This window comes from Electrophorus electricus, chromosome 1 (assembly GCF_041902795.1).
Source record: "Electrophorus electricus isolate QZ-2024a chromosome 1, ASM4190279v1, whole genome shotgun sequence".
NCBI classification, from domain to species: Eukaryota; Metazoa; Chordata; class Actinopteri; order Gymnotiformes; family Gymnotidae; genus Electrophorus; species Electrophorus electricus.
In genome coordinates, this window is record NC_137497.1 from 21853721 (window position 1) to 21878720 (window position 25000).

General features: G+C 40.7%; 1 protein-coding gene across 2 annotated transcripts in view; it reads right to left on the minus strand.

Annotated features, from left to right (window-relative positions):
* The window catches only part of LOC118240894 (NACHT, LRR and PYD domains-containing protein 12-like), a 121149-nt gene that overhangs the window by 13454 nt on the left and 82695 nt on the right, over nucleotides 1-25000 (minus strand). The window contains exons 7-12 of one of the 2 annotated variants that reach the window (XM_081712302.1): nucleotides 22778-24572; nucleotides 19818-19991; nucleotides 15680-15850; nucleotides 11536-11706; nucleotides 7526-7696; nucleotides 1-1464 (exon numbers count right to left, since the gene is read on the minus strand). The exon at nucleotides 1-1464 is cut by the window's left edge and continues 13454 nt beyond it. In XM_081712302.1, the coding sequence (XP_081568428.1) occupies nucleotides 1131-1464; nucleotides 7526-7696; nucleotides 11536-11706; nucleotides 15680-15850; nucleotides 19818-19991; nucleotides 22778-24572 (2816 nt within the window). In that variant the 3' untranslated portion in view covers nucleotides 1-1130. The remainder of the gene's footprint in view (nucleotides 1465-7525; nucleotides 7697-11535; nucleotides 11707-15679; nucleotides 15851-19817; nucleotides 19992-22777; nucleotides 24573-25000) is intronic. The other variant, XM_081712299.1, reaches the window with a different exon arrangement.

Here is a 25000-nt window from a genome sequence, read left to right on the forward strand (position 1 = left end):
AATCTCTCCCTGAATGCAGACAAGACCAAGATGATTGTTGACCCAAGGAGGAAGGAGAAGCAACAGCACACACCACTACAGACAGGAGAGATGGAGGTGAACTCCTTCACCTTCCTGGAGTTCACATCAGTGAGGACCTCACCTGGACCTACAACACACCCCACATCAGTGAGGACATCACCTGGTCCTACAACACACACACCCCACATCAGTGAGGACCTCACCTGGACCTACAACACACACACCCCACATCAGTGAGGACCTCACCTGGACCTACAACACACACACCCCACATCAGTGAAGACCTCACCTGGACCTACAACACACACACCACATCAGTGAGGACCTCACCTGGACCTACAACACACACACCCTACATCAGTGAGGACCTCACCTGGACCTACAACACACACCCCACATCAGTGAGGACCTCACCTGGACCTACAACAAACACCACATCATAAAGAAATCCCAACAGTATCTGCTGTGTCCTCTGTTTATGTACGATACCCAGCATGACCTGCAGGTTAACACTCTCCTGACATCAGAACTCTGAAAATGTTCAGCTCTTGTTCACAGTTTTATTGACAACAGGAGGAAACGTGAAACTGAATCACATGAAAGACAAATCAACAACAAGCCAGCCACAACAAGTACCGATATACACAAAACACAATGCAGCAAACTTCACAGAGAATAACATTATCCACCAAATAATGATCTGTGATTACAAATAACAATACAATAAACTACACACAACCACAATGTTTTCAAAAGGTATGAGATGTACGCAGACAACTGCATTAGCACGGCTATAATAACTACAATAACTATAATAACTACAATAACTAGAACTCTTGGAGTTGTATTCTCTCACTCTACGATCGCTACACACAGAAACCGACTCACTGCTACTGACACCCTGTGGTTCATAAATGAATTACAACTAACCTCAAAAAATGGAACAGAGTTTATAAACTCCTGACAGAACAGCATCTGTACTTCCTGAGGAGGCTGAGGAAATGTAGCATGTCAACTAAAACTCAGCAGTTCCTACAGGAGAATGATGGAGAGTGAATTCCACAGTATGATATGGGAACGGCACTACTCAGGAATGGAAGACTCAGTTTTCAGTATTTTCTCATTCTCACTCTTTCATAAACACACACAGACACCAACACAGAAACACATACACACACACACACACACACACACACACACACCCACCCACACACACGTAAGCACACACAAACAAACCCACATACGCATGCACACACTAACGTTCCATACCTGAGAGTGTCCAGTCTGCAGTGGGGATCCTCCAGTCTAGCAGAGAGCAGCTTCACTCCTGACTCTCCTGGGTGGTTGTACGTCAGGTCCAGTTCTTTCAGGTGGGAGGGGTTTGACCTCAGAGCTGAAGCCAGAGAAGAACAGCCTTCCTCTGTGACCAAACAACCAGACAGTCTGCAGAAAGGAGGGAAACAGGTAGAGAGAGACAGAGAGTGAGATGCACTTCCAGAGCAGCCTGCATGGGGCAGCTAGAGAGGCTGGTAACTGTAGTGGAGGTTCCTCCACTCTCATCTCTCTCCGGCGTCCTCCATGGCAGATGGTTTTGTTCACTCTTCTCCAGATCGCTGCTGTCTGTGTTTATTTTTGCTCTTATTTTTATTCAGCCCTTCAGAACTCTAGTGCACTATTAACCTACATCAGAAGAACCCCAAAGCTGGACTTACACTGTGTGATTTCAGTGGTCTTATTAGACTGTTACATGTCAGACTGTATGAGATGATGCCAGTAAAATCTTGGCAGAATTCTACATCTGGCTGTGATAACAGGAGTAAAAACACTGTCACATTTCTGGACCTGTGACTCAGAGATAAAGTCTAAGAATCCTAAGCGATGCATACTTTTTTTGGAAGTTGCAAAGCTGATGCCAGACTTTCATAAGTGTCCTCAAGATTACAGATAGCTAGACTGCAAGTAGATACAACTGACAATACAATATAGTCTACAGTAGATACACTAAATATTACAATGTAAGTCACTCTGGATAAAAGCATCTGCCAAATGCTGTAAAAGTAAATATAAATGTACTCTTATGTGGTCATGGAACTGTCTTGGCTTTATAGGACATTTCTGAGAAATAGATATCCAAAATCAACCTGAATGAAACATGAATTCACCCAAAGGTATTATTATTTTAATAGGAGTTTATGAAAAATAGTAGAGTGAAATCTGTCCAAACTTACTCTGCTGATACTCTGCAAATTCAGTCTATACAAAATGAGTGCATTATTTCACCTAAAGGTAGTTTGACTTTAATATGGATTTATGAACATTTATGAACAGTGAGTGTCCAAACTTACTCTGCTAATAGTCAAGGGCTTCTACTCACATGTGGTAGTGGAACTGTTTTTGCATTTTGTTAAAATTCAGAAAAATATGTAAAACTTCAATATAGATTTATTAATGATCTGGTGATGGCCAAGGGCCACCATTCAATTGGCAGTGGAATATTTCAGCCCTGGAGTTCCCCTGCCCTGCACATTTGCCACATTTCACTAGTGATGACCCCTGTTTCAGCTGGCAGTCAAGATCTATAATAACCTTCTGAGAAACATTATGTAGAAAAAGCATTTTCCACAATGCTTATTAAGCTGTGTAAATATATTACCAATTGTGTTTAATCTAATTATGCAATTAAACTAGTTCAATCAAGTAAACTGTATTTTGTACTTTTAAATGTAGTAAACGTGCATGTCCATCAAAGCTCTTAAAAATACAGCGAAATACCGTAAAATCCCGCATATAGGCGCATAATTTAAAGCGCGGACGACTTGACCGTGAATCGCTAAAGCGCGGATAGCGTGATCGCGGTTGTAACCTAGTAACCACCTGTAACCTAGTAACCACCTGTAACCTAGCTACAAACTTTAAATGTGTTTAAACTGATGTAGGGGACATGACTGATTAATACACAGCTGTACTTCATGAACACCAGATGTTATAAATCACATCCCCGTCAAATCTCCCGTCACACCCTCACCCTCCTCCCTCCTGCTCTCAACTACGTGAAGATCCAACCGCATTTCTCCTAAAGACTGTAACTTGATTGTTGCAAAAACAAGAAGTCCAATCTTGCTTATTGACGGTTTGGTCAAATTGTTGAGACTGTTAGCTGGTTAGATATCTGTGCTGAACAGTAAACAACTAAACAAATCAACATAGCTAGACTTTCTTTGCTAACATTAGCTAGTTAGCTGTTAGCCATGAATGACGATCAGAGATTGAGTGAAAAACTCACACAGGCTTTGTCTGTCTGCCTTAGTCCATCTACTTTTACTTTTTGTCTGTCCCTTTCTGGTATTTTCCTTTTCTCTTGGAAATCACCATAGCAGCAAATATCCTCCAATTCCAGTTTGAGATTTTCTGTCATTTTCATGATCCACTACAGTTCTCTTCACCTCAGTAAGTTAAAACAGCTCCTCTGATGCTATTGGCCACTGTAATGACGTCATTCAATATTCTGCCGCCCCGGCCGTCCTACCACATATGTGATTGGATCAAATTACTGTCACTCAAAATGAGAACCTTCTCACTCATATTCCTGTTACTGTTGGATACAAGTGCTTCTTGGATATTCATGTTATTACTACCTTCATTTTTTTTTCAAATGGTACAATTTAAAAAATGTGTGGACTGTTTTTATTGTACCTTTTGACATTTTTTAATACGTCAACATAGACTTCCTAAAAACAAGGGCAACAATCACAAGGTTATTACTGTATTTCTATACCAAACTGTTTTCTGCTGTTTCGTGTGCTCCCAGTTTTAGTTGAGAAAAATATTAGGAATATTATCTTCACTACATATAATGGTGTTATACTGTTTCTGACCATTTTGGTGCCCTACACACACCCAAACACACCCTGCTGCTACCACACTACAGTTACAGTGAAACTACAAACACTCCATAACTGCAGCCTGATAACATTTAATAGACAGACTGAACTCAGGCATGCTAATAGAACACAGATTTGTACCTTCAGTTTCCAGAGTTGGATCTGTCCTAGAACAACTCCCCCAGGTCATTGTGCCAGTGTTGGGTAGCGTAGTCTATTGTGTGGCTGTGAGTATCAACATAAAATATCGTGGGTGTAGAAGATTACTGTACATTCACTGAGTGGATTTGAACTTTACATCTACTACTGTATTTTCTTTTCCCTCTTCTGGTTTATGTTTAATGAAGACAGGTTTGGGGTGGAGCAAGTGTTGGGTTTGGTTTTTATTGTGGCTTATACTCCCCATAGAGACAGATGGCATGTTTGTAGATCTCTATTACTTTTTAGTAATAGTGGTTTGTGCTCAGAATAAAGTGTCTGTTGTGGTCTCTCCCCCTACACTGGCACATAACAGGGATGTATAAAGGTTGGTATCTCTCTCTAATCATCTGCAGCTGAAATAACCAGCAACTGAAGATGGCTGCCTCCAACACTCCTTTACCATTTATCAAACACTAAGATAATACTGATGATTTTCTTCATAATTTGTGAACCCTAAAGACGGCCATGTTACTATATTGTGTGGGATGTAGCTTGGACACATACTAAAACTAGCATAACCATTGTATTAGAGTGTTGCTATGAACAATGCATTAAATAAGAGTTTTACACATTTTTTCCTTTTTTTTTTTTACAGAGCAGTGCCTTGACTCTCCCACTATTTGTATTTTATATAATTTCCCTGCAAAACACCTTCACTATTGTTTCTGAACTTCTGAGCCCTCCAGACATCTTGTGGTTTTAACTATTTTCTGTGGTCAGTGTTTGTTCTCCTGTATGGAGGAAGCAGAAAGACAAGGAGCACAGCAAGGGGTCCAGTGAGGAGCACATTCCATCAGTGGGGGTCACACACAGATAATAGTTCTGCCTCTCTAACACACACAAATAGATCTGTCTGTCTCTCTCTCTCTCTATTTCACACACACAAACTCACAGATAATAGTTCTGTCTCACACTTACAAATAATAGATCTGTCTCTCTCTCTCTATTTCTCTCTCATACACACACAAACACACACAGATAATAGTTCTGTCTCTCCCCCTCTCTCTCTCACACACACACACACACACACACACACACACAAATAATAGTTCTGTCTCTCCCTCACACACACACACACACACACACGTTTCAATTGAGGTGAAGCATTATAAACAGTAAATGAAACATACTTGTGTCAATCTGTGTAATAAATAAGATTTCAAACAGTAGTCATATTGGCCCTGAACTAAACAGTGTGAGGTCTGGTTTACTGTGTATAAACAGTAGTCATATTGGCCCTGAACTAAACAGTGTGAGGTCTGGTTTACTGTGTATAAACAGTAGTCATATTGGCTCTGAACTAAACAGTGTGAGGTCTGGTTTACTGTGTATAAACAGTAGTTATATTGGCCCTGAACTAAACAGTGCGAGGTCTGGTTTACTGTGTATATACAGTAGTCATATTGGCCCTGAACTAAACAGTGCGAGGTCTGGTTTACTGTGTATAAACAGTAGTCATATTGGCTCTGAACTAAACAGTGTGAGGTCTGGTTTACTGTGTATAAACAGTAGTCATATTGGTCCTGAAATAAACAGTGTGAGGTCTGGTTTACTGTGTATAAACAGTATTCATATTGGCCCTGAACTAAACAGTGTGAGGTCTGGTTTACTGTGTATATACAGTAGTCATTATGGCCCTGAACTAAACAGTGTGAGGTCTGGTTTACTGTGTATAAACAGTAGTCATATTGGCCCTGAACTAAACAGTGCGAGGTCTGATTTACTGTGTATAAACAGTAGTCATATTGGTCCTGAACTAAACAGTGTGAGGTCTGGTTTACTGTGTATAAACAGTAATCATATTGGCCCTGAACTAAACAGTGTGAGGTCTGGTTTACTGTGTATATACAGTAGTCATATTGGTCCTGAAATAAACAGTGTGGGGTCTGGTTTACTGTGTATAAACAGTAGTTATATTGGTCCTGAACTAAACAGTGTGAGGTCTGGTTTACTGTGTATAAACAGTAGTCATATTGGTCCTGAAATAAACAGTGTGGGGTCTGGTTTACTGTGTATAAACAGTAGTTATATTGGTCCTGAACTAAACAGTGTGAGGTCTGGTTTACTGTGTATAAACAGTAGTCATATTGGTCCTGAAATAAACAGTGTGGGGTCTGGTTTACTGTGTATAAACAGTAGTTATATTGGTCCTGAACTAAACAGTGTGGGGTCTGGTTTACTGTGTATATACAATAGTTATATTGGTCCTGAACTAAACAGTGTGAGGTCTGGTTTACTGTGTATAAACAGTAATCATATTGGCCCTGAACTAAACAGTGTGAGGTCTGGTTTACTGTGTATATACAGTAGTCATATTGGTCCTGAAATAAACAGTGTGGGGTCTGGTTTACTGTGTATAAACAGTAGTTATATTGGTCCTGAACTAAACAGTGTGAGGTCTGGTTTACTGTGTATAAACAGTAGTCATATTGGTCCTGAAATAAACAGTGTGGGGTCTGGTTTACTGTGTATAAACAGTAGTTATATTGGTCCTGAACTAAACAGTGTGGGGTCTGGTTTACTGTGTATATACAATAGTTATATTGGTCCTGAACTAAACAGTGTGAGGTCTGGTTTAATTCTGTGTGTGGTTATATTTCTACATGTAGTTATATTGCTACATTTGGTTATAATTCTACATGTGATTATAATTCTACGTGTGGTTATATTTCTACGTGTGGTTATAATTCTCAGTGTATCTGAATTATGTAGTATCAAATGATGAATTATGGGTGCAGAAATGTCTGATCTAAAGTTCTGATGTAATACAAAACACCACACATGCTATGCACCACACACACACACACACACACACACACACACACACACTTCACTCCTTCTCTCCTCCTAATCTCCTGATTACTGATTACTGTGTCTTGTGTGTCTTTCTTTCTCTCTTGTAATTAAGTCCACAGGTTCACTCGTCCAGTGCTGGAAAATCTTACATTAAAACACTTCATTTTACAACACTGTTGTTGGAGTTTCTGAATATATTCATCCTGTAAGACATTTTGCTAAATTTCTGCTCTCAGGTGACCAAAAATGCAGCTTGTGGACAAAATGCCAAAGTGCCTAGTTGAAGCAGCATTGTAATAAATACACCTGTACATGTGGACAAGGACTCATTGGTGTCTTCTCTTTACAATGTTATATTTCTCTTCTAGACTTGAAAATCTGCTCATGCCTCACAAATGTAACTCTTTGTCTCCACAGTGTGGTCATTTAATGAAATGCAGTGAGGTTTCAACAGAAAACTATATTTAGAAATATTTAGAGAAGAGAACTTTATAATGTAATATTAAAGTGTACATTTCCTTGCATTGCCTTGCCTGGCAATGTTTGTTTAATACTGTAATGGAGTTCACACTGACCTTTTTAAAATGCCTCTTTATTTACATTCAAAAATAGTCACAGAAACTCACCTGAGAATCTCCAGTTTACAGTGTGAACTCTTCAGTCCAGCACAGAGCTGCTCCACTCCCGAATTCTGCAGGTCATTATTATTCATCTCCAGCTCTCTCAGTGAGTTTTCTGTTTGTAGAACTGATGTGAGAGATTTGCAAGACTCTTCCGTGAGACCACAGCCAGATAGTCTGTAAAAGAGTAAATACAGTAAATAATGTAGTTCAGTCAGAGGATGATGAATTAAAAGATCTGAACTGCTAACAAAAATGTAAAGAAGAGCTTGAAAGGTCTGGAACACACTGATACATTTTCAGCCTTTTAATTTTACAAACACAGTAACAATTCAACACTACCGTGTCTTCATCAAAGACAAAATGGACAAAGACATGACAAATAACATTCATTAGCAACCTAAGACAGGTGACCAAATAATGGATGGTTGGTTCATAAGTCAGTGAATGGCAGTTGCCATAATCAGAGTCCAAATATCAAAATATCCCACCCCTAACACCATAACAGCAAACAGAACAACACAGATCTCATTCAATGTTTCACAAATACAACTACACTAATATACAAACAGAAAATATTGTTGGAAGACATGCAGAGTAGTGATTATGGAGAAATAAACACTGCAGTAGTGATTATGGAGGAATAAACACCACAGTATTCATTATGGTGGAATAATCACTGTAGTGTTTTTCATGGAGAAATAAACATTGCAGTAGCGATTATGGAATAATGAACACTGCAGTATTGATTATGTTGGCATGAACACCACAGTAGTGATTTTAGAGGAATAAATCACTGTAGTATTTATTATGGAGGAATAAACACTGCAATGGTGATTATTGGAGGAATTAACATTGCAGTAGTGATTATGGAGGAATAAAGACCACAGTATTGATTATGGTGGAATAATCACTGTAGTATTTATTATGGAGAAATAAACACTGCAGTAGTGATAATGGAATAATGAACACTGCAGTAGTGATTATGGAGGAATGGACAGAATGCAGAGAGCAGAATCTTTTACTAGTGTTTACATTCCTTTGCTCACACTATGAGTCACTGATCATGAAACATTCTCCTCTGCCTTTGCTTTTCCCAGTGAGGTCCCGAGTTCTGTCTGTGTGGTGCACCGAGAATCCTGGAGGCTTAATAGCTGAGTCAGGGACCCCATCAGTCAGGTGTGTGTGAGGCAGACCCCATCCGTCAGTCAGGTGTGTGTGAGGCAGACCCCATCCGTCAGTCAGGTGTGTGTGAGGCAGACCCCATCCGTCAGTCAGGTGTGTGTGAGGCAGTCCCCATCCGTCAGTCAGGTGTGTGTGAGGCAGACCCCATCCGTCAGTCAGTTCTGTCTCTCTCACACACAGATAATAGATCTGCCTCTCACACACACAGTTCTGTCTCTCTCTCTCTCTCTCTCTCTCTCTCTCTCACACACACACACACACACAAACACACAGATAATAGTTCTGTCTCTTTCACACACACAAATAATAGATCTGTCTGTCTCTCTCTTGTGGTGACACACTAAAATGGCCTTACAGCACAGAGGAATTTCAGGGTACACAAGTTAATACAGTGGTAAAACCACTATTATAGTGTATAATAAACTACATACTGTTTTATTCCTTATCAGATTATGACATTCACATGAGGTCAGGCAGGGAATCATTAATTAACCCATAAGATTACAATTTGAATAAATCTTCACGAATAAATCAAGGGTGAGGGTTACATAAACATAAATATTATTACCTGAGAAAGGTTTCATTTCTGTCCAGCACTTAATATTTTATATCACTTACAAGTATCTTCAGTTCTTTGATTCATCCCCTCGAAAAAGGTTGTATTTCAAGATTCCAAAAATTCTACATGTGATTATAATTCTATGTGTGGTTATATTTCTATGTGTGGTTATAATTCTCAGTGTATCTGAATTATGTAGTATCAAATGATGAATTATGGGTGCAGAAATATCTGATCTAAAGTTCTGATGTAATTACAAAACACCACACATGCTATGCACCACACACACACACACACACACACACACACACACACACACAATATCGCTACTTCACACAACTAATATATTCACTAAAATCAACCATTTACATTAACACAAAAAAACAACTAAACAAGTCAGCAGAGCTGTGGGGCTACAGTAAGAGTGGACACAGCCGACACTACAGCATAGCTGTGGGGCTACAGTGAGAGTGGACACAGCTGACACTACAGCAGAGCTGTGGGGCTACAGTGAGAGTGGACACAGCTGACACTACAGCAGAGCTGTGGGGCTACAGTGAGAGTGGACACAGCTGACACTACAATAGACCTGTGGGGCTACAGTGAGAGTGGACACAGCTGGCACTACAGCAGAGCTGTGGGGCTACAGTGAGAGTGGGCACAGCTGACACTACAGCAGAGCTGTGGGGCTACAGTGAGAGTGGGCACAGCTTGCTCCCCTGTCTCTGTCTGCTGTGTCCACTCTCTTCCATGTCCTCCTCCTGGACACTTTCACCATCAAGTTCTTCTGTCTTTTCTCTCTCATGCTGTCTTTTACTAAAGAAGGTTGCCATGGCAATAGCATTACCCTTTCTCTTCATACTGGTTGTTTTCTGTCTCTCTATACTAACTGTAAATGAACAAGCAGGAGTGTTTTATATTCTAGCCAGTTCCTTAGATTTAAGGAAGCTAACATTAGCCTCATTAGCTTTGTTACAGTACATCAGGCACCCAGTGTGACACACACACACACACACACACACACACACACACACACACACACACACACACACACACACTTCACTCCTTCTCTCCTCCTAATCTCCTGATTATTGATTACTGTGTCTTGTGTGTCTTTCTTTCTCTCTTGTAATTAAGTCCACAGGTTCACTCGTCCAGTGCTGAACATTGTTCCTCACTACTGTGTTCAGATGTCCTGAGTTTACTGTCAGCTGTCTGCTCAGTTTCTCTCTCTGCTGACTCCACGTCTTCTACCATCACTGTTCTATTTTTGTTTGATGTCTCTGGCTTGATGAAAAAATTAGCAGCCAACATTCACTCCTAAGTCAAGCTAATATGACATTAGTGTGAGGTATCTAGGTGTAGTAACCAACAATATACTGTAACTTGGCAAGCTTAAGGTTACTAATATTAGCCAGCTGCATGTTTCATAAAAACACCTGTGGAGAAAGATCACAGGTTTATCTTAAGGAATAACCAATAAACCTTTCAGGTCTATTGAATGAATATTAACTTGTTGTGTTCTTTCCTTCAGCACAGCTGTCAGTTCAGCTCATCTCAACATGTGTTGAACACTCGGTGTAAATCATAATGAGAACAGGGTCTCCCACCCATAAACGCAAGGGAATCATGTGATTGTAAAAGTGTCCTGTAATGTGTCCAGAACCTCAATGGTTCAGCTTTAAATATTTTAATTAAGATTTTAAGGGCTTTTATTTGCAGAGAGATTAGAATGACTGATGTTTACAGTGTTTTCATACATAAACTAGATAAAATCACTCAGTGAAAATCTTACATTAGAACACTTCATTTTACCACACTGTTGTTGGAGTTTCTGAATATATTCATCCTGTAAGACATTTTGCTAAATTTCTGCTCTCAGGTGACCAAAAATGCAGCTTGTGGACAAAATGCCAAAGTGCCTAGTTGAAGCAGCATTGTAATAAATACACCTGCACACGTGGACAAGGACTCATTGGTGTCTCCTCTTTACAATGTTATATTTCTCTTCTAGACTTGAAAATCTGCTCATGCCTCACAAATGTAACTCTTTGTCTCCACAGTGTGGTCATTTAATGAAATGCAGTGAGGTTTCAACAGAAAACTATATTTAGAAATATTTAGAGAAAAGAACTTTATAATATAATATAAAAGTGTAAATTTCCTTGCATTGCCTGGAAATGTTTGTTTAATACTGTACTATAAGGGAGTTGACACTGACCCTTTTAAAATGGCTCTTTATTTACATTCAAAAATAGTCACAGAAACTCACCTGAGAATCTCCAGTTTACAGTGTGAACTCTTCAGTCCAGCACAGAGCTGCTCCACTCCTGAATTCTGCAGGTCATTATTATTCATCTCCAGCTCTCTCAGTGAGTTTTCTGTTTGTAGAACTGATGTGAGAGATTTGCAAGACTCTTCCGTGAGACCACAGTCAGATAATCTGTAAAAGAGTAAATACAGTAAATAATGTAGTTCAGTCAGAGGATGATGAATTAAAAGATCTGAACTGCTAATAAAAATTTAAAGAAGAGCTTGAAAGGTCTGGAACACACTGATACATTTTCAGCCTTTTAATTTTACAAACACAGCAACATTTCAACACTACTGTGTCTTCATCAAAGACAAACTGGACAAAGACATGACAAATAACATTCATTAGCAACCTAAGACAGGTGACCAAATAATGGATGGTTGGTTCATAAGTCAGTGAATGGCAGTTACCATAATCAGAGTCCAAATATCAAAATATCCCACCCCTAACACCATAACAGGAAACAGAACAACACAGATCTCATTCAATGTTTCACAAATACAAATACACTAATATACAAACAGAAAATATTGTTGGAAGACATGCAGAGTAGTGATTATGGAGGAATAAACACTGCAGTAGTGATTATGGAGGAATAAACACCACAGTATTCATTATGGTGGAATAATCACTGTAGTATTTATTATGCAGAAATAAACACTGCAGTAGTGACTATGGAGTAATGAACACTGCAGTATTGATTATGGAGGAATGAACATTGCAGTAGTGAATATTAGTGTATGAACACTGCAGTACTAATGATGGTGGGATGAACACTGCAGTAGTGATTATGGAGGAATGGACAGAATGCAGAGAGCAGAATCTTTTACTAGTGTTTACATTCCTGTGCTCACACTATGAGTCACTGATCATGAAACATTCTCCTCTGCCTTTGCATTTCCCAGTGAGGTCCCGAGTTCTGTCTGTGTGGTGCACCGAGAATCCTGGAGGCTTAATAGCTGAGTCAGGGACCCCATCAGTCAGGTGTGTGTGAGGCAGACCCCATCCGTCAGTCAGGTGTGTGTGAGGCAGACCCCATCCGTCAGTCAGGTGTGTGTGAGGCAGACCCCATCCGTCAGTCAGGTGTGTGTGAGGCAGACCCCATCCGTCAGTCAGGTGTGTGTGAGGCAGACCCCATCCGTCAGTCAGGTGTGTGTGAGGCAGACCCCATCCGTCAGTCAGGTGTGTGTGAGGCAGACCCCATCCGTCAGTCAGTTCTGTCTCTCTCACACACAGATAATAGATCTGCCTCTCACACACACAGTTCTGTCTGTCTGTCTGTCTCTCTCTCTCTCTCTCTCTCTCTCTCTCTCACACACACACACACACACACACACACACACACACACACACACACACACACACACACACACACACACACACAGATAATAGTTCTGTCTCTTTCACACACACAAATAATAGATCTGTCTGTCTCTCTCTTGTGGTGACACACTAAAATGGCCTTACAGCACAGAGGAATTTCAGGGTACACAAGTTAATACAGTGGTAAAACCACTATTATAGTGTATAATAAACTACATACTGTTTAATTCCTTATCAGATTATGACATTCACATGAGGTCAGGCAGGGAATCATTAATTAACCCATAAGATTACAATTTGAATAAATCTTCATGAATAAATCAAGGGTGAGGGTTACATAAACATAAATATTATTACCTGAGAAAGGTTTCATTTCTGTCCAGCACTTAATATTTTATATCACTTACAAGTATCTTCAGTTCTTTGATTCATCCCCTCGAAAAAGGTTGTATTTCAAGATTCCAAAAATTCTACATGTGATTATAATTCTATGTGTGGTTATAATTCTCAGTGTACCTGAATTATGTAGTATCAAATGATGAATTATGGGTGCAGAAATATCTGATCTAAAGTTCTGATGTAATTACAAAACACCACACATGTTATGCACCACACACACACACACACACACACACACACACACACACACACACACACACACACACACACACACACACAATATCGCTACTTCACACAACTAATATATTCACTAAAATCAACCATTTACATTAACACAAAAAAACAACTAAACAAGTCAGCAGAGCTGTGGGGCTACAGTGAGAGTGGACACAGCCGACACTACAGCAGAGCTGTGGAGCTACAGTGAGAGTGGACACAGCCGACACTACAGCAGAGCTGTGGGGCTACAGTGAGAGTGGACACAGCCGACACTACAGCAGAGCTGTGGGGCTACAGTGAGAGTGGACACAGCCGACACTACAGCAGAGCTGTGGGGCTACAGTGAGAGTGGACACAGCCGACACTACAGCAGAGCTGTGGGGCTACAGTGAGAGTGGACACAGCCGACACTACAGCAGACCTGTGGGGCTACAGTGAGAGTGGACACAGCCGACACTACAGCAGAGCTGTGGGGCTACAGTCAGAGTGGACACAGCTGACACTACAGCAGAGCTGTGGGGCTACAGTGAGAGTGGACACAGCTGACACTACAGCAGAGCTGTGGGGCTACAGTGAGAGTGGACACAGCTGGCTCCTCTGTCTCTGTCTGCTGTGTTCACTCTCTTCCATGTCCTCCTCCTGGACACTTTCACCATCAAGTTCTTCTGTCTTTTCTCTCTCCTGCTGTCTTCTTACTAAAGAAGGTTGCCATGGCAATAGCATTACTCTTTCTCTTCATCCTGGTTGTTTTCTGTCTCTCTATACTAACTGTAAACGAACAAGCAGGAGTATTTTATATTCTAGCCAGTTCCTTAGATTTAAGGAAGCTAACATTAGCCTCATTAGCTTTGTTACAGTACATCAGGCACCCAGTGTGACACACACACACACACACACACACACACACACACACACACACACACACACACACACACACACACACACACTTCACTCCTTCTCTCCTCCTAATCTCCTGATTATTGATTACTGTGTCTTGTGTGTCTTTCTTTCTCTCTTGTAATTAAGTCCACAGGTTCACTCGTCCAGTGCTGAACATTGTTCCTCACTACTGTGTTCAGATGTCCTGAGTTTACTGTCAGCTGTCTGCTCAGTTTCTCTCTCTGCTGACTCCACGTCTTCTACCATCACTGTTCTATTTTTGTTTGATGTCTCTGGCTTGATGAAAAAATTAGCAGCCAACATTCACTCCTAAGTCAAGCTAATATGACATTAGTGTGAGGTATCTAGGTGTAGTAACCAACAATATACTGTAACTTGGCAAGCTTAAGGTTACTAATATTAGCCAGCTGCATGTTTCATAAAAACACCTGTGGAGAAAGATCACAGGTTTATCTTAAGGAATAACCAATAAACCTTTCAGGTCTATTGAATGAATATTAACTTGTTGTGTTCTTTCCTTCAGCACAGCTGTCAGTTCAGCTCATCTCAACATGTGTTGAACACTCGGTGTAAATCATAATGAGAACAGGGTCTCCCACCCATAAACGCAAGGGAATCATGTGATTGTAAAAGTGTCCTGTAATGTGTCCAGAACCTCAATGGTTCAGCTTTAAATATTTTAATTAAGATTTTAAGGGCTTTTATTTGCAGAGAGATTAGAATGACTGATGTTTACAGTGTTTTCATACATAAACTAGATAAAATCACTCAGTGAAAATCTTACATTAGAACACTTCATTTTACCACACTGTTGTTGGAGTTTCTGAATATATTCATCCTGTAAGACATTTTGCTAAATTTCTGCTCTCAGGTGACCAAAAATGCAGCTTGTGGACAAAATGCCAAAGTGCCTAGTTGAAGCAGCATTGTAATAAATACACCTGCACACGTGGACAAGGACTCATTGGTGTCTCCTCTTTACAATGTTATATTTCTCTTCTAGACTTGAAAATCTGCTCATGCCTCACAAATGTAACTCTTTGTCTCCACAGTGTGGTCATTTAATGAAATGCAGTGAGGTTTCAACAGAAAACTATATTTAGAAATATTTAGAGAAAAGAACTTTATAATATAATATAAAAGTGTAAATTTCCTTGCATTGCCTGGAAATGTTTGTTTAATACTGTACTATAAGGGAGTTGACACTGACCCTTTTAAAATGGCTCTTTATTTACATTCAAAAATAGTCACAGAAACTCACCTGAGAATCTCCAGTTTACAGTGTGAACTCTTCAGTCCAGCACAGAGCTGCTCCACTCCTGAATTCTGCAGGTCATTATTATTCATCTCCAGCTCTCTCAGTGAGTTTTCTGTTTGTAGAACTGATGTGAGAGATTTGCAAGACTCTTCCGTGAGACCACAGTCAGATAATCTGTAAAAGAGTAAATACAGTAAATAATGTAGTTCAGTCAGAGGATGATGAATTAAAAGATCTGAACTGCTAATAAAAATTTAAAGAAGAGCTTGAAAGGTCTGGAACACACTGATACATTTTCAGCCTTTTAATTTTACAAACACAGCAACATTTCAACACTACTGTGTCTTCATCAAAGACAAACTGGACAAAGACATGACAAATAACATTCATTAGCAACCTAAGACAGGTGACCAAATAATGGATGGTTGGTTCATAAGTCAGTGAATGGCAGTTACCATAATCAGAGTCCAAATATCAAAATATCCCACCCCTAACACCATAACAGGAAACAGAACAACACAGATCTCATTCAATGTTTCACAAATACAAATACACTAATATACAAACAGAAAATATTGTTGGAAGACATGCAGAGTAGTGATTATGGAGGAATAAACACTGCAGTAGTGATTATGGAGGAATAAACACCACAGTATTCATTATGGTGGAATAATCACTGTAGTATTTATTATGCAGAAATAAACACTGCAGTAGTGACTATGGAGTAATGAACACTGCAGTATTGATTATGGAGGAATGAACATTGCAGTAGTGAATATTAGTGTATGAACACTGCAGTACTAATGATGGTGGGATGAACACTGCAGTAGTGATTATGGAGGAATGGACAGAATGCAGAGAGCAGAATCTTTTACTAGTGTTTACATTCCTGTGCTCACACTATGAGTCACTGATCATGAAACATTCTCCTCTGCCTTTGCTTTTCCCAGTGAGGTCCCGAGTTCTGTCTGTGTGGTGCACCGAGAATCCTGGAGGCTTAATAGCTGAGTCAGGGACCCCATCAGTCAGGTGTGTGTGAGGCAGACCCCATCCGTCAGTCAGGTGTGTGTGAGGCAGACCCCATCCGTCAGTCAGGTGTGTGTGAGGCAGACCCCATCCGTCAGTCAGGTGTGTGTGAGGCAGACCCCATCCGTCAGTCAGGTGTGTGTGAGGCAGACCCCATCCGTCAGTCAGGTGTGTGTGAGGCAGACCCCATCCGTCAGTCAGGTGTGTGTGAGGCAGACCCCATCCGTCAGTCAGTTCTGTCTCTCTCACACACAGATAATAGATCTGCCTCTCACACACACAGTTCTGTCTGTCTGTCTGTCTCTCTCTCTCTCTCTCTCTCTCTCTCTCTCTCACACACACACACACACACACACACACACACACACACACACACACACACACAGATAATAGTTCTGTCTCTTTCACACACACAAATAATAGATCTGTCTGTCTCTCTCTTGTGGTGACACACTAAAATGGCCTTACAGCACAGAGGAATTTCAGGGTACACAAGTTAATACAGTGGTAAAACCACTATTATAGTGTATAATAAACTACATACTGTTTAATTCCTTATCAGATTATGACATTCACATGAGGTCAGGCAGGGAATCATTAATTAACCCATAAGATTACAATTTGAATAAATCTTCATGAATAAATCAAGGGTGAGGGTTACATAAACATAAATATTATTACCTGAGAAAGGTTTCATTTCTGTCCAGCACTTAATATTTTATATCACTTACAAGTATCTTCAGTTCTTTGATTCATCCCCTCGAAAAAGGTTGTATTTCAAGATTCCAAAAATTCTACATGTGATTATAATTCTATGTGTGGTTATAATTCTCAGTGTACCTGAATTATGTAGTATCAAATGATGAATTATGGGTGCAGAAATATCTGATCTAAAGTTCTGATGTAATTACAAAACACCACACATGTTATGCACCACACACACACACACACACACACACACACACACACACACACACACACACACACACACACACACACACACAATATCGCTACTTCACACAACTAATATATTCACTAAAATCAACCATTTACATTAACACAAAAAAACAACTAAACAAGTCAGCAGAGCTGTGGGGCTACAGTGAGAGTGGACACAGCCGACACTACAGCAGAGCTGTGGAGCTACAGTGAGAGTGGACACAGCCGACACTACAGCAGAGCTGTGGGGCTACAGTGAGAGTGGACACAGCCGACACTACAGCAGAGCTGTGGGGCTACAGTGAGAGTGGACACAGCCGACACTACAGCAGAGCTGTGGGGCTACAGTGAGAGTGGACACAGCCGACACTACAGCAGAGCTGTGGGGCTACAGTGAGAGTGGACACAGCCGACACTACAGCAGACCTGTGGGGCTACAGTGAGAGTGGACACAGCCGACACTACAGCAGAGCTGTGGGGCTACAGTCAGAGTGGACACAGCTGACACTACAGCAGAGCTGTGGGGCTACAGTGAGAGTGGACACAGCTGACACTACAGCAGAGCTGTGGGGCTACAGTGAGAGTGGACACAGCTGGCTCCTCTGTCTCTGTCTGCTGTGTTCACTCTCTTCCATGTCCTCCTCCTGGACACTTTCACCATCAAGTTCTTCTGTCTTTTCTCTCTCCTGCTGTCTTCTTACTAAAGAAGGTTGCCATGGCAATAGCATTACTCTTTCTCTTCATCCTGGTTGTTTTCTGTCTCTCTATACTAACTGTAAACGAACAAGCAGGAGTATTTTATATTCTAGCCAGTTCCTTAGATTTAAGGAAGCTAATATTAGCCTCATTAGCTTTGTTACAGTACATCAGGCACCCAGTGTGACACACACACACACACACACACACACACACACACACACACACACACACACACACACACACACACACACACACACACACACACACTTCACTCCTTCTCTCCTCCTAATCTCCTGATTATTGATTACTGTGTCTTGTGTGTCTTTCTTTCTCTCTTGTAATTAAGTCCACAGGTTCACTCGTCCAGTGCTGAACATTGTTCCTCACTACTGTGTTCAGATGTCCTGAGTTTACTGTCAGCTGTCTGCTCAGTTTCTCTCTCTGCTGACTCCACGTCTTCTACCATCACTGTTCTATTTTTGTTTGATGTCTCTGGCTTGATGAAAAAATTAGCAGCCAACATTCACTCCTAAGTCAAGCTAATATGACGTTAGCGTGAGGTATCTAGGTGTAGTAACCAACATTATACTGTAACTTGGCAAGCTTAAGGTTACTAATATTAGCCAGCTACATGTTTCATAAAAACACCTGTGGAGAGAGATCACAGGTTTATCTTAAGGAATAAGCAATAAACCTTTCAGGTCTATTGAATGAATATTAACTTGTTGCGTTCTTTCCTCCAGCACAGCTGTCAGTTCAGCTCATCTCAACATGTGTTGAACACACCGTGTAAATCATAATGAGAACAGGGTCTCCCACCCAAAAACGCAAGGGAATTGTGTGATTGTAAAAGTGTCCTGTAATGTGTCCAGAACCTCAATGGTTCAGCTTTAAATATTTTTAATTAAGATTTTAAGGGCTTTTATTTGCAGAGAGATTAGAATGACTGATGTTTACAGTGTTTCCATACATAAACTACATAAAATCACTCAGTGAAAATCTTACATTAAAACACTTCATTTTACAACACAGCTGTTGGAGTTTCTGAATATATTCATCCTGTAAGACATTTTGCTAAATTTCTGCTCTCAGGTGACCAAAAATGCAGCTTGTGGACAAAATGCCAAAGCGCCTAGTTGAAGCAGCATTGTAATAAATACACCTGCACACGTGGACAAGGACTCATTGGTGTCTCCTCTTTACAATGTTCTATTTCTCTTCTAGACTTGAAAATCTGCTCATGCATCACAGATGTAACTCTTTGTCTCCACAGTGTGGTCATTTAATGAAATGCAGTGAGGTTTCAACAGAAAACTATATTTAGAAATATTGAGAGAAGAAAACTTTATAAAAGTGTACATTTCCTTGCATTGCCTTGCCTGGCAATGTTTGTTTAATACTGTACTATAAGGGAGTTCACACTGACCTTTTTAAAATGCCTCTTTATTTACATTCAAAAATAGTCACAGAAACTCACCTGAGAATCTCCAGTTTACGGTGTGAACTCTTCAGTCCAGCACAGAGCTGCTCCACTCCTGAATTCTGCAGGTCATTATTATTCATCTCCAGCTCTCTCAGTGAAGAGTTTTCTGTTTGTAGAACTGATGTGAGAGATTTGCAAGACTCTTCAGTGAGACCACAGCCAGATAGTCTGTAAAAGAGTTAATACATTAAATAATGTAGTTCAGTCAGAGGATGATGAATTAAAAGATCTGAACTGCTAATAAAAATGTAAAGAAGAGCTTGAAAGGTCTGGAACACACTGATACATTTTCAGCCTTTTAATTTTACAAACACAGCAACATTTCAACATTACTGTGTCTTCATCAAAGACAAAATGGACAAAGACATGACAAATAACATTCATTAGCAACCTAAGACAGGTGACCAAATAATGGATGGTTGGTTCATAAGTCAGTGAATGGCAGTTGCCATAATCAGAGTCCAAATATCAAAATATCCCACCCCTAACACCATAACAGGAAACAGAACAACATAGATCTCATTTAATGTTTCACAAATACAACTACACTAATATACAAACAGAAAATATTGTTGGAATCCATGCAGAGTAGTGATTATGGAGAAATAAACACTGCAGTAGTGATTATGGAGGAATAAACACCACAGTATTGATTATGGTGGAATAATCACTGTAGTGTTTTTCATGGAGAAATAAACGCTGCAGTAGTGACTATGGAGTAATGAACACTGTATTATGATTATGGAAGAATGAACATTGCAGTAGTGAATATTAGTGTATGAACACTGCAGTACTAATGATGGTGGGATGAACACTGCAGTATTGATTATGGAGGAATGACAGAATGCAGAGAGCAGAATCTTTTACTAGTGTTTACATTCCTTTGCTCACAGTATGAGTCATTGATCATGAAACATTCTCCTCTGCCTTTGCTTTTCCCAGTGAGGTCCCGAGTTCTGTCTGTGTGGTGCACCGAGAATCCTGGAGGCTCAATAGCTGAGTCAGGGACTCCATCAGTCAGGTGTGTGTGAGGCAGACCCCATCAGTCAGTCAGGAGTGTGTGAGGCAGACCCCATCAGTCATTCAGGTGTGTGTGAGGCAGACCCCATCAGTCAGTCAGGTGTGTGTGAGGCAGACCCCATCAGTCAGTCAGGTGTGTGTGTGAGGCAGACCCCATCAGTCAGTCAGGTGTGTGTGTGAGGCAGACCCCATCAGTCAGTTAAGTGTGTGTGAGGCAGAACCCATCAGTCAGTTAAGTGTGTGTGAGGCAACTATCTCATGTCTGCTGTTGACATGAAATGTGTCCCTGGCGTTTGTTCTTCATGGACTGTATGTGTGCAGTAAAATACTGGGGAGAAGAGGATGGTTCACATGTTTCAGTTGGATCAGAACTGACTCACTTCTCCTGCACTGCTTGTGTGAGGACTCAAGGACTTCTGACTTTTTGTACAAAAGAACTGATGCAGTCAGTTTCACAACTGTGCTTACATGCATTTGAGTAGAGCCAAATAGTAATACTTTCTGAAATTCATTAAAAAACGTTCAACTGTTCACTCAGATTATGCTGATTATATGATTTGTAAAGAAAATCATTGTATTAAACTTGAGAGAAATGCAAAACAATCATTTTCACTAGTGGTCTGAGATATTGGTCCCACTGTATGTGATCAACAGTAGTAGCCTGCTACAGTTTTAGGTGAGTGACAGTAGTAACAGCATTAGCTTCTGGGAGACTCACTGCATGTTACACTGATCACACAGAGCTGTGAACGTCACTGCATGTTACACTGATCACACAGAGCTGTGAACGTCACTGCATGCTACACTCATCATTTTACATTTATGGCATTTAGCTGACGCTTTTATCCAAAGCATCTTACAATTATGACTGAGTACAACTTGAGCAATTGAGGGTTAAGGGTCTTGCTCAGGGGCACAACAGTGGCAACTCAGCAGCGGTGGGGCTTGAACCAGCAACCTTCTAATTAAAAGTCAAGTACCTCAATCACACAGCACTGAAGGTGTAGTACTAGAATCAGTTGCTGTTAATGATGTTAGTTTATTTTGACTTAAACTTATTTACAACTAGATTATGTCAAATTGCCTTGGTAAAATATTTAAACAATGAAAATGTTTCAGATGAAGTCATATTAACACCTACACCTTTATAAATGTGCCCAATCACCATCATCGGCTCTAAAGAAAACCTGTGATAAAGTTTGAAAACTGCCATCAGTGTGAAATATATATATGTGTGTGTGTGTGTGTGTGTGTGTGTGTGTGTGTGTGTGTGTGTGTGTGTGTGTGTGTGTGTGTGTGTGAGTGTGTGTGCATATGTGTATACATTGGTTATGCTCATCCTTGTGCACTTTTCTCTGTATTGGTCAGTAGTGATTGAACTGTAATGTTGATCAGAAAGCTGAACTGATAGTTCATATTTGAACCCTTTTGTATGTTACACTGTGTGGTGTGTGTGCATGCATGCGTGTGTGTGTGTGTGTGTGTGTGTGTGTGCATGCGTGTGCGCGTGTACACACTGATATTTCGTACTTGAACACTTCTGTATGTTACACTGCAGCATATTTTCTCTGGCTGTTTTACTAAGAGTGTGAACTATAAACAAACACTGTTGGCCAGTGTTTTAAATGTAGGACCATTCTCAATACACAGGCACACAACTACCCATGACATCAAATATCATACTTTAACCATCATTAATACATTTAGACTAATGAATGACTGGACAGTGTTACTATATTCCAATGTTCCACAACTTTATGGTTTAACTTAAGCACCTGGTGATGGGATCTCTCTATCCTGCTCTCTCTCTAATGTTCTCTCTCTCTCTCTCTCTCTCTCTCTCTCTCCTTTTCATTTTTCACAGAAGACCTTCTGAGTCAAGAACATCCACTGCCTGCTACACCCACTGTTCATCTCTAAATGAAAATACTCACATGGCTTTTCTGGATGCTTTGACCACTGGCAGCAGTCTCAGCAGACATTCCTCTGATGGGTCATATTTCCTCAGGTCAAACTCATCCAGCTCCTCTTCTGAGTTCAGCAACACAAACACCAGAGCTGACCACTGAGCAGGAGACAGTCTGGCTCCATGGAGACCACTGTTACCTCCTCTGCTCAGGTATGTTTGGACTTCCTGCACTAGTGAATGATCATTCAGTTCATTCAGACAGTGGAACAGATTGATGGATTTCTCTGTAGAGGGACTGTCACTGATCTTCTTCTTGATGTACTTGACTGTTTCCTCTTTGCTGTGAGAGCTGCTTCCTCTCTTTGTCAGTAGGCCTCGTAAGAGAGTCTGATTGGATTCCAGTGAGAGACCCAGAAGGAAGCGGAGGAAAAGGTCCAGGTGTCCATTTTGACTCTGTAAGGCCTTGTCCACTGCACTGTTGAGGAAGACAGACATTGGGGTTTTGACTATTTCAGGGTGTTTCTGTTGCAGCACATTGGTGTTGGTGGAGATGAAGGAAATAAACACATATACAGCAGCCAGAAACTCCTGAACACTCAGATGTACAAAGCTGAACACCTTCCCCAGCTGTAGCTCAAACTCCTCTCTGAAGATCTGAGTGCACATTCCTGAATACACTGTCATTTCTCTGACATCAATGCCACTGTTTCTCAGGTCTTCCTCATAGAAGATCAGGTTGCCTTTTTCTAGCTGTTGGAAAGCCAGTTTTCCCAGTGCCAAAACATTTTTTCTCATGTGACGTGGGTGAGTGGGACCTTTTTGTCCTTTCATACTTTGTCCATATTTTTGATCCTTGTGTCTGAGCTGAAAGATCAGGAAGTGTGTGAACATCTGAGTCAGAGTCTTGGGGATCTCTCTAATCTCTGCTTCACCTAACATTCTCTCTAGAACAGTGGCTGCAATCCAACAGAAGACTGGAATGTGGCACATGATGTAGAGGCTTTTTGACGACTTCATGTGTGTGATGATTCTATTGGCCAGGCCCTGATCACTGATTCTCTTCCTGAAATACTCCTCTTTCTGTGGTTCACTGAACCCTCTTACCTCTGTTACCTGGTCAACACACTCAGGAGGGATCTGATTGGCTGCTGCTGGTCGAGAGGTTATCCAAAGGAGAGCAGAGGGAAGCAGATTCCCCTTGATGAGGTTTGTCAGCAGCACATCCACTGAGGTCGACACTGTTACATCCCACAATCTCTCATTGTTCTGGAAATCTAGAGGAAGTCTACACTCATCCAGACCATCAAAGATGAACAGAATTTTGTAGTTTGTATAATGTTTAGGTTTTAATTCAGATGTTTCTGGGAAAAAGCGATGAAGAAGCTCCACCAGACTGAACTTTTTCTCCTTCATCAAATTCAGCTCCCTAAAAGGAAGTGGAAATATGAAGAGAACGTCCTGATTTACGTTTCCTTCAGACCAGTCCAGTATGAACTTCTGCACAGAGACCGTTTTGCCAATTCCAGCCACTCCTTTAGTCAGCACAGTTCTGATGGCTTTGTCTTGTCCTGGTAAGGGTCTAAAGATGTCACTGCATTTGATGGATGTCTCCTGTGTTACTGGTCTCCTGGATGCTGCCTCAATCTGTCTCACCTCATGCTCATTATTGACCTCTCCACTCCCTCCCTCTGTGATGTAGAGCTCTGTGTAGATCTCATTCAGAAGTGCTGTGGTTCCCTGCTGTGAGATTCCTTCATGAATCTTCTGACATTTGTCCCTCAGTTTGGATTTGAGCTTTCTGTGCCAAGCAGGGGCCAGTTCTGATAAAAGAGGAAGACAACAGAACACATGATAATCTCTTTTAGATTCATTCATAAAATACTCATTACAGGAGTTACAGGAAAATAGATAAACAGATTGTTATAAATAGATTGTTTATTCCTGCTAGATTGGGCATGAAACTTCCAGTGGTAAATCTTAGTCAATTCAGGGACTGACAGCCTTAAATTTCAAGATTAACAGACATTGTATTATACATTATTTTATTGATAATATTTACTGGTTATCAATAACACCAAATGGTCAGTAGTTAGAAACCAGCTGAGGTTCCACCACACACACTGGTAACCATCACCTGACTGAGGAGATCTACAACCCAGACTGGACAAGGGGGGGGGGGGGGGGGGACAATCTGTGATCTGTGAGATAGGACCTGTGTTCTAATGTGATCTGTGAGATAGGACCTGTG